This window comes from Pteropus alecto, unplaced genomic scaffold (assembly GCF_000325575.1).
Source record: "Pteropus alecto unplaced genomic scaffold, ASM32557v1 scaffold7, whole genome shotgun sequence".
In the NCBI taxonomy this organism is placed as follows: domain Eukaryota; kingdom Metazoa; phylum Chordata; class Mammalia; order Chiroptera; family Pteropodidae; genus Pteropus; species Pteropus alecto.
The window spans coordinates 46771855-46781526 of NW_006494614.1; the positions used below are offsets into that span (position 1 = coordinate 46771855).

A 9672-nucleotide genomic window follows, 5' to 3' on the forward strand; every position below is an offset into this window, starting at 1 on the left:
GAAAGAATTATTTGCAGTTCATCAGCCAAAGGGCTAATTTACCGAATCCATAGAGAGCTCCTGCAGATTAATAAGCAAAAAGCAAATCCTGTAACAAAAAGGGCAAAAGATATGAAGACATAATTTATAGGAAAAAAATGCATATGACTCAAATATGTGAAAGATACCGAATCTAACTCATCATCAGGGAAATGCAAATCAAAACTACACTGAGGTACCATTTTCACTCATCAATTGGCACAAGTCAAGAAATCTGAACAGTTTATGGGCAAGGATGACTTTTTAAGCATAATCACAGATCATTGAGGGAGCATGAACTGGTGTCACTTGGCAAGGAGGCGATTTGGCAAGAACTATCACAGTTAAAAAAGTATACACTCTTTACCCAGAATTCCCCACCCAGCCAGGTCACTGCCACACTGTCCTGGCACTGAAGTGAAACCATCTGGGATGTCATCAGGCCCATCAACACAGGGCTGACCCAGGGATTAGATCAGGGGACTGGAGCAGGGGCTGGACAGGAAGCTCTCAATGTACTGAGGGGAAGGCACTCCAAGAGTTTTGTTAAGATGCAGAAATGGAGGATATAGTAGGCTTGTGTTTAAAGAAAAAGGAAAAAGGAAATGTATATTTGTACGTACTTAAAATATCTCTGGAAAGATAGTAGGGAGGTTTAGATTGTGTACTTTTTTGTACCATGTCAATGTATCGGATGGTTAAAAATTGGTTTAAAATTTAAAAAAGGGTAAAGATTCCTTAGACTCTTCGAATCGAATGATAGAATCTTGGAAACAGAATAGTAGATTGTCTAGTCCCTACCCGAGTACTCTGACCCCAAGGAGCTCCCTCCCTTTTGGGGCAGTGGGTCCAGCTATGTGTCAGCTCTGCTTGGAAGGACCTTCCTCGTGCTGATATCTTGTGGGAGGGGGCAGAGGGGAGAGCAAGGCAAGGCTGGCACCCGGAGCTGGCACAGGTGCAGATAAAGGGATCTGCCCCTCCTACCCCCACAACCCCGTCTCACCTCCCCCTTTCCCCCAGCCAGGAGAAGGCTCCCTGCAGTACTCTGCCACTTTGGCTGGCTTAGTGCCTCCGGAGGCCTCTTCACCAGGATTAGGCAGGTGTCACCTGGCCTGCTGAGAACCAGGCATGACCCAGAGGAGGTGACCACAGTGTGCACCAGCCCCACCTGGGGTACCAGCTGGTGCAGTTCTTTCAAGTGTCAGCTTTGCAGCTGGGAGAAGAAAGTGCCTCACAGAGGGGACTTCAGAAGCCCAGAAGAGATCTCCGGATAGAGTGACAAGCAGGAGGAAGGTGGGACACCTGGGCTGTGGGCTGCTCTTCATCCCTCCAAGACCGGGTCTGACTCCCCAGCTCCTGATCTCAAAGGCCCCCACTGGATGCCCACAGGCACCTCCCACTCCACACAGCCAACTCGAGCTCACTGTGTCTTTCTTGTGATTCCTGCTCCATGTCCCCCTTCTAGCTGGATGTGAGCCCCTCCCCTCAGAGTCCTCTGGACCCATCTCATGGGCTCATGGTTATTTCTGGACATTTCTGCCCCTTCTTTAATGGCGTGCCCACTCTGCGCCAAGCCCTGGAAAGGAAGAGATGGCCCAGCCCTCCCTCCAAGGCCTAAGTGCTCCTGGGAGGGAGAGGCTCTCTCTTGGTCAGCTCTGTGCCACTCCTGCACAGAGCTGGGGCCTCAAGAAGAGCAGGCATCAGGCACATACATTCGGCACCAATGAATAGCGAAAGGGCTATGGCTTGGAACGTAAGAAGCCTCCCTGCTTTGGGCCTAGCCCTAAGCGGGGCACTGGGAACAATTCTGGCCTGCAAGGAGCTTCCAGACTGGGGAGGGTTGGGGTCAGGAGCTAGATGGAAATGGACAACAAGAATGCTCGGGACTGTGGTAGGGGAGCCTGCAGGAGCTGGGGGAGTCCAAGCAGCCTGTGCAGGTGGGGGAGAACTAAGGAAGGATCCAAAACAGAAAGGGAAGCAAGAGAGAATAGGTAAAATAGAGAGAGGCAGACATGCTAACGCACACTGAGAAGTCTCATGTGGCAGAAGCTGGGGGGGACAGTACCATGATAGCAGTTGGGAGACATCAATAGGGGCCTAGACATGCAAGATCTGAGTGCTAGGTGGGGGAGTTTGGATCATCCTGGGAGCAATGGGAGTGGTGGAAAGAGCTTTAAGCTGAGAATCACATCACTGGATCAGAGTTTTAGAATGAGCTCACTGAAGAATGAAGAGAGGGTGAGACCAGAGGCAGAGCCCCAACAGAGGGCTGGAGCTGTGACCCATGCTGCTTAATTGCCAGGTTACAGGGTTAGGATCCTGGATCTTCTCCTTATTAAGTGGGAGATCTTGGGTGAGTTACTTAACCTCTTCATATTTCAGTTTTCCCAAGTGCAAAATGGGATAACAGTACCTACATCATAGGGCTACTGTGAGGGTTAAATGAGTTAATACAGGCCCGGCTGTGAGGATACTGCGGGGCATAGTGAGCACTCAGTGTTAGCTACCAGAACAATTATAATCACGATCCAGATGGATGATGTGTCTAGGCTCTTCCTCTGCTACTGTGGCCTCCAGCCTCCTCTCCCCTCTCTCAACCCTCATGGAGGCAGCCCTTACCTTGTGCAGCCAGTGCAGGTTCATCTGCTGCCCCACGGCAATGTGACATAGTGCCAGGACCTGAAGAGGGGGCGGGGCCCACAGGGCAACAGTTAGGCACCATGTGTGACTCAAAGGTTTCTGCCAATTCCCTAGACACCCTTCTCCCCATTGCTGTCTGGGCCTGGCTCAGGGCAGTCAGCAAACCCTCTCAGTAGGCGATGGGAATGCTCAGCCCAGCCCAAGCCTGGCCTCCTCCCAGATTATTCCACACCTCTAGGCTCTTCCTCCTCTGGGATGTCTCCCTCAAGAAGTCACTGGGCCCTGCTGCACTTAAAATGCCCAATTAATGTTTTGGGAGTTCCAGGACCCAGGATGCTAAAGCAGATTTGAGCCTGGTGCCTAAGGAGGCCCCCCCAGTCCAGTATGGGGATTGACTTGAGTCTGAGAGAGTAAAGTTCTGAGAGCAGGAACCAAAGAGAAAGTTCCCAAAAGATGAAGTCTCCCGTGGGTCCTAACAGTGGGATTGCTCAAACTGGGTCAGGGGAAAACAGTCCTGGGGCAAAAGCAAGGTGAACTCCTACCTCAAAGGAACCAAGCCCCAGAGGCGCAGCAGCCTAAGAAGCCCAGGGAAAAGGCAGCTTCCCTGTTTAGATCAGGGTGGACCCCTCCATCAGCTGGCACAGGCTGTCTCCCTTCCCCTGAGAGCAGAGCCGCCTGCCCTCTGAGACAGCCCCCACATACCAGGAGGCCTGCGATGTAAGTGAAGGCAGCGGCCGTGGTCATGAGGATGGGCACAAACCAATCACTCCAGTAGCCCATTCGGTTGTAGAGGTACCTGCAGGAGAAGAGGCCAGGGTCAGACCTCCACCAGAAAGAGAACATTCCCTCGGGCCAGCCTGGCTCAGGGACCAGGCTCTGCCTGCTCTTGTAGTAGTAATGTCATTGTCCTCCTGATCATCAGTCAGGCCTATAGAAGGCTCATGGTAGGCACCTGGGTATGCCAAGAGCACAAAGAATACAACAATTTCCTATAATTCTACTGTTCAGAAGTAACACATGTCGTTGTGCTCCTGATCATCAGTCAGGCCTTTAGAAGGCTCATGGTAGGTACCTGGGTATGCCAAGAGCACAAAGAATACAATTTCCTATAATTCTACTGTTCAGAAGTAACACTTGGCTGACTTTTCTTCCATTGGGTTTCACCTCTATGCTTATATATTTGTGTAAACAGCAGAGCTGGGACCTGCTGCATACAGCATAGTGGTCAGAGTTTAGGCCTTGGAGGGAGGTGCACACAGATTCAAATCCCCACTCTGCCTCTTACTGGCTTGTAGGGGAGACCTGTGGAGGCGATAGGCTTCGCCAATTCTAAGATGCCATCCATCAATGACATTCATCTCAATTTCAATGTTAAAATGTGAAAATGAAACTAAAGGGTTTTAGAATTGATAAAATGCCCTTCATAGGGTTTCCTGAGGAAGGGGGCGGGGCTCATGGTAAGTACTCAATCAATTCTCTTTTTATTATCATATAGACATTTACTGATGTCGATAAAAAATCCTAACTAAATGTGATTTTTCAAAAGCCACATGGTCCTCTGGGATTAATGTACCATATGTAGCCAATCTCCTACTAATGGCAATTAATTGTTTCCAATTTTTCACTATTATAAATTAACATACAAAAAAGAAAATTTTGCACATATTTTTCTGTATTAGTAATTATTTCCTTAGGATAGACTCCTACAAATATAGGTCAAAGGGAATGAAATTTTTAAGACTCCTGATAAATACTGCTTGGTTGCTCTCCAGAAAGGTCGAACCACCCACATCCTCCCTGTACAACTGGGGAAACTGAGGCTCAGAGAAGGTAGCAACTTGCTCAGGGCCATCAGAATATCTGAGCTGGTGCCAGGCAGTTTCAGGCCTGCTGCCATTTTGAGTCTTGGCAGGGGGCTGGGAGGAGATACCAGCAGGGCACTGTGGAGCATATGCCTTCCCCTGTGCCCTTCGCTGGCCTTCACCCTCAGGTTCCACGGGAAAATCTGCTGCCTGGAAGATCACTGACTGTTCTCTTCTTCTGTACAGTTAGGGAAACTGAAGCCCAGTGAGGGTGGGACCTGCTCCTGGTAACAACTCCTCAAAGGCGTTCTGGCTCACTTTTGGCAGGGGGTCCTGTACAGCGACAGCCCAGACAGCTCCTCCCTGGCTCTCGGTGTCCTGCCTTGTCCATCTGGGTCACTTGCATCCTCTCACTGCGTGAACCATCCCCAGAGACTCGAGAGCATGAAGCCTGGGCCAGCCTCTCCTGAATCCCAGCACCGACTGTAAGAAACTACAGTAACAGGCTGAGGAAGCTGTAGGTGTTCAGGCCATCTCTAAGTCCCAGGCAGGCCTTCCCTCTGCACTCTTCCCAACAGAGCAGGCACCCATCCCTTGAGCCACCTGGGAACAGGGAGCTCACTCTCTGGGAAGAGTGGGCTAGCTCCGTGGACAGCATGAGGCAGTCATGATACAGTCAGGCGCAAGGCCCTGACCTAGAACTGTTTGCATGTCACTGTGTGACTTTGGAAAGGCCCCTTAACCTCTCCGAGCCTCTGTCTCCTCACGCTGTCCTCAATATGTCTTTTTGGTACTAACTGGTTGTGCAGCCACATGTGAGTCCTGGTCCTCTCTGAACCTTAGTTTCCCCATCTGTACATGAGGAGGACAGACCCAACAATCTCCCAGGCAGCAAACCTCCAGTCCTGGCAGAACTGTCTGAGGTCTGTAGTCGAGAGCCAGCAAGGAATGTTCCTATATACCCACAACAGTGTCTGTGCTGTGGATACCTGCAAGGATGAATAATTGATTTATGGTATTTAATAAAGGCCAGAGGCCACCTCTGGGACTCAGCTGGGGCTCAGGCTCATCTTGCCAGGCTGCAGTGGGACAGACGTATGCCTTTTAATGTGCTCATTAATAACAGAGGCATAGTCTAGGGCCATACTGAGGGGAGTGGATGCCCAACTCCATGAGCAGAATCTTAGGATCATCACAGAACCCTAGAACCATGGCCCATCAGAAGCCTGGAGTCCTAGAAATCCCCAGTTCTAACATCACAGCTGCCTTCCAGCTGGAGATCAGCCTCCCAGGAAGCAGCCCTGAGGTTTAGGTAGAGCTTTGAGGCTTCTCAAGTCTATCATCTCATTTCGTCCTCAGAAAAAGAACTGATGAAGTTGGAATTGTGCCATTTTCCAAAAAAGGACAGTGAGGCTCAGAGAGGACCAGGGACTTGCTCAGAGTCATACTAAGCTGAACTTCTGACCAAGAAGAAGACATAGCACTGAATGGGGGAGTAAGGAGATCTGGCTTCCGAGCCCCAACTCTGATCCCGACTGGTTGTGTGACCTTGGGCCTTAGTTTCTACATTTGTCTATGGAGGTGTTCCCACTAGAACCCAGGGTCCTTCCCCTCCTCCTGTGACTTTCCACTGTTTGACAAAGGCAGGCAGTGGGGGTAGGGGTGGGATAGAAACGGGTGCCCTCCTGGACCCAGGTACTGTGCCCAGACAGCCCTGCCCTTGGGTTGGGTTGGTGTTCACCCAGAACCTGAGTTGTGCCAGAACCACAGCATCTGTTAGCCCTGCCCAAGGCACTGCTCAGGTCTGGGCTACCTTCTCTGTTAAGGCCTTGGTCTCTCTGGGCCTTGGAGTTCTGTCTCAACCTTCCATTCTGATTTTCCAAGATAGCAGCCCCAGGAAGGAGCTCCCTGCTCTTCCTAGCTGGTCTTAGCTCCTGCCAGGCTTTGTTCTTTCCAGAGGACCCTGCCCTCAAGGCCACAGAGAGCAGGTAGCAGAGCTCTGAGGGCCAGCTCGAGAGGCTCAAACCAAAGCCCCCAGGTCCAGTTGCTGGATCCCGGAACCCAGGGCCCGTCCCCATGCCGACCCCTCCCTCACTCACCAGTTGAATTCATCGTAGTCATTGTGGACTTCCCACCAGAAGTAGAGCCAGGTAAGCGTGAGGCCGAAGGTGATGGTGAGGAGCAGGAACCAGAGGCGTTCCCACTGGAAGAGCAGAGCAGGAAAGGGGTCGAGTGAGGTCGGGGGCTGGCCCCCTAGGCTGCTTCCCACTGAATGTGCCCCCTTCTGCCCCTTTGTAGCCAGAGATTATGGCTGTCTTCTGGTAGGGACCTGAGGCTCAGAGAGGGGAAGTGACCTGTCCAACATCACGGAGCCTGAAGTTATAAAATGGCGAAGAGCTAGGAGCCAGGTCAGGGGTCCACCTGACCCTAGGGGCTGGGCCCTTTTTGCTGCAGCCTGAGGTGTTTCCAGTGTGAGCCAGTCTCCCCATTCTGGTGATGGCTCCAGGAACAAAGGCCGCATCTGCCCTGAGTCTTCCCACTGGCATGGTGATCTGTAGACTGTGAGGTCACATCCCTCACCTCCTTCTCTCCTCACACAGGCCTACAAAGCAGGTACTGTTCTTCCCTACCCCTGTCCAGTGCTACTGATAAAAACAAATAAACAAAAACAAAAACAAAAAGACAGAAGCCCAGAGAGGTAAAGTGATTGCCCAAGTCATATAGCAAGTTAGTCTAGCCCCCATCCCTACCCCCCAGATTTGAAGAAGGACACTGGCCTCTCAAGGCTGGGCCAGCCACCCCTGTCTCCTGCAGGGGGCAGGGTAAGGGGGCTTCTGACCCTCCACTGCTGCTTCCTGAAGGGCTGGCCCAGAGGTCTGCAGGCGCTTCCTCTGGGCCCTTGGGTTTATCCTTGCTTTCATCCGTCCCCTTATCTCAGAAGCACAACAAGCTTGGACATCCTGCTCTCCGGGAAAACTGCTGAGATCATCAGAACAGACCAACAGTCCTTGAGGAAAGTCAGTGCAGGAGAGGACCACGAGCATCCTCCTAAAGGGGCAGAGGGCTTGGAGCGGCCAGGCACCTCTCATGTGGGCACTGCCTAGGAAGCCCCTTGCCAGGCTCCCTGCAGCTACCTCCACCCACATAGGATAGCCAGCTCTGAGCGACAGTTCTAACCCCAATTTACCCTCTTGATGGCTCCTCACTGCTTAGCCAAGCAGGGGTCCCTTCTAGGGGTGCCCCACCCACCTCTCCAGCTTTATATCCATTACCAGTTGCCTCACTCTGGAAGGGCCACTGCCCCTGGGTTTTGTCAGCTATTATTCCCATTCACTTTTTAAGTCAGCGCAAATGTCACCTCCTCTGTGAAGCCTATCTGGACTATGCTCCTGCCACCCACACTCTCTCCTCGGTGCTCCCACAGCATCAGTGTTCCTGTCTCTAAAGTCACACTCTGTACACGGTGTGTACAATGTGGCTCATGTGACTGCGTCTCCCAGATGATGACCCTGCATCTCTTTGGGTTCTGCAAGGACAGGGACTGAGCCTGGCACCACTCCCTTAGTTTTTATGGCTGGAAGAAGAGGAGGGAGAATTCACTCACTGCCCAGGATAGCTCCACCCTCCACCACCAAGACACACCACACTGGGGTGGTCATGCTGGTGCCTGGAGCCAGACTCCCTCTCCACCACTTGCTAGCTGTATTACCTTGGGCATCACAAGTTAACGTTAACCTCTCTGTGCCTCAGTTTCCCCTCTTTGAAATGAGGACAATAATAGTACTGATCCATGGGGTTGATGTGAGAATTAGATGAAGGAGTACAGGTCAAGTGCTGAGAACCACGCCAGGTAGTCAGCATTCTATCAATGCAGCTGTAAGTATGTTCCGCCTCTCCCCAGCATGCAGGAAAGACCTGCAAACTCTGACGAATCATGACTATACACACTGAGCACTGCTTTGGACCTAGCCTTAGGAAGGAGGGCTCGAGCTTAGGTGTAATTAAAGCAGCCTCCTCCACTCACTGTTACGTGAGGAACCAGACTGCCTTGCTTAGCCCCACTTTGTACAAAAACAGAGATGTGAAGGTGTTGACACTCTAAAACAGTGTTTCCAGCACGTGGAAGGGATGGCTTCTCAGAGAGTAGGCCACTGGTGTCTGGCCCACCCAGACACAGAATGGCATGAGCCCCAGCTCTAGGCCTAGCGAGACCCAGCCTTGCTCAGGAATGGAGAAACTCTGGCTAAGAGCAGGGCAAGCCATTCTGGAGCAATGGGACCCTGGCAGCCACCAGCCAGAAAATGGCACGTACTGCCTTAAGAAACAGAGAAGGGCCACAGTTCAGTCCTGCTTCCTGCAGCTAGGCCATGGGACTCTGGCTCCGGAGGGGCTGGCCCACACTGCCATGTCTGAGCCAGCACCCCCACCCTGGCTGGTCTAGCATTCCCCCACCCAGGTCTAGTCCTTCTAAGAGTCCCTCTTGCTGCCTCCAATTCTTTTATGCTCACAAATAAAAATTCCTTTGCTACATTTCCTGCAGAGTGCAGCGGCTGGGGCCCAGGCCAGCCTAAACAGCTGAGTCTCCCAAGCCTGAGCAACCTCTGGTCACACCATGCACTAGCCTGAGAGCTGCACTGGCCTGAGCCCCTCAGCCCAGGCCAAGCTCTGTGTCCCCAGCCCCCACCTTTGCCCCACACATGCAATTACATGCCATGTACAAAATCACCCACAGTCTCGCAAACGGGCTCTTTCAAGCCCTGTGCCTTCGCATGAGCCAAACCCTCCCCTCTAGAAAGCAACCTGGCCCTTGGACAAACCTTCCTCCTTCCTGAGGGCTTCCCTATCTCTACAGGGAGACTCCCTTCTCCTCAGAACTCCCATTACCCACGTCTGTTAGGGCACACCCCCAAAGTTCTGTACCTGTCTCTATGTGCGGTCTCCCTGCTACAGATCTTCAAGTACGGTACAGCCTTGAAGATCTGGGTGGTCTCCATGTTCCCAGGGTAGGGTGGGAACTTAGGAAAGATTTTATAATAAAACAGTAGGAAAGGAAACACCCTTTCTACTACCTCTGAATAAGTACGCCCACTGAGGAGAGATTTCTCTAGAGGCTTACCACCCCACCCCCACAGAGGAGCCCTTAGTCTTCTGTGGACACTGAGCTGGCAGTGGTAAGTGGCCATCTGTCCAGAGATGGCTCTACCTCAGCAGG

The 9672-nt window shown here is 52.0% G+C and overlaps 1 protein-coding gene across 11 annotated transcripts in view; it reads right to left on the reverse strand.

The window, feature by feature from the left end:
- The window catches only part of GDPD5 (glycerophosphodiester phosphodiesterase domain containing 5), an 86126-nt gene that overhangs the window by 18349 nt on the left and 58105 nt on the right, over positions 1–9672 (reverse strand). For all 11 annotated transcript variants that reach the window (XM_015600643.2, XM_015600638.2, XM_025042789.1 and 8 more), the window contains 3 exons: positions 6560–6663; positions 3361–3454; positions 2638–2697 (listed from right to left, as the gene is read on the reverse strand). In XM_015600643.2, the coding sequence (XP_015456129.1) occupies positions 2638–2697; positions 3361–3438 (138 nt within the window). In that variant the 5' untranslated portion in view covers positions 3439–3454; positions 6560–6663. The remainder of the gene's footprint in view (positions 1–2637; positions 2698–3360; positions 3455–6559; positions 6664–9672) is intronic.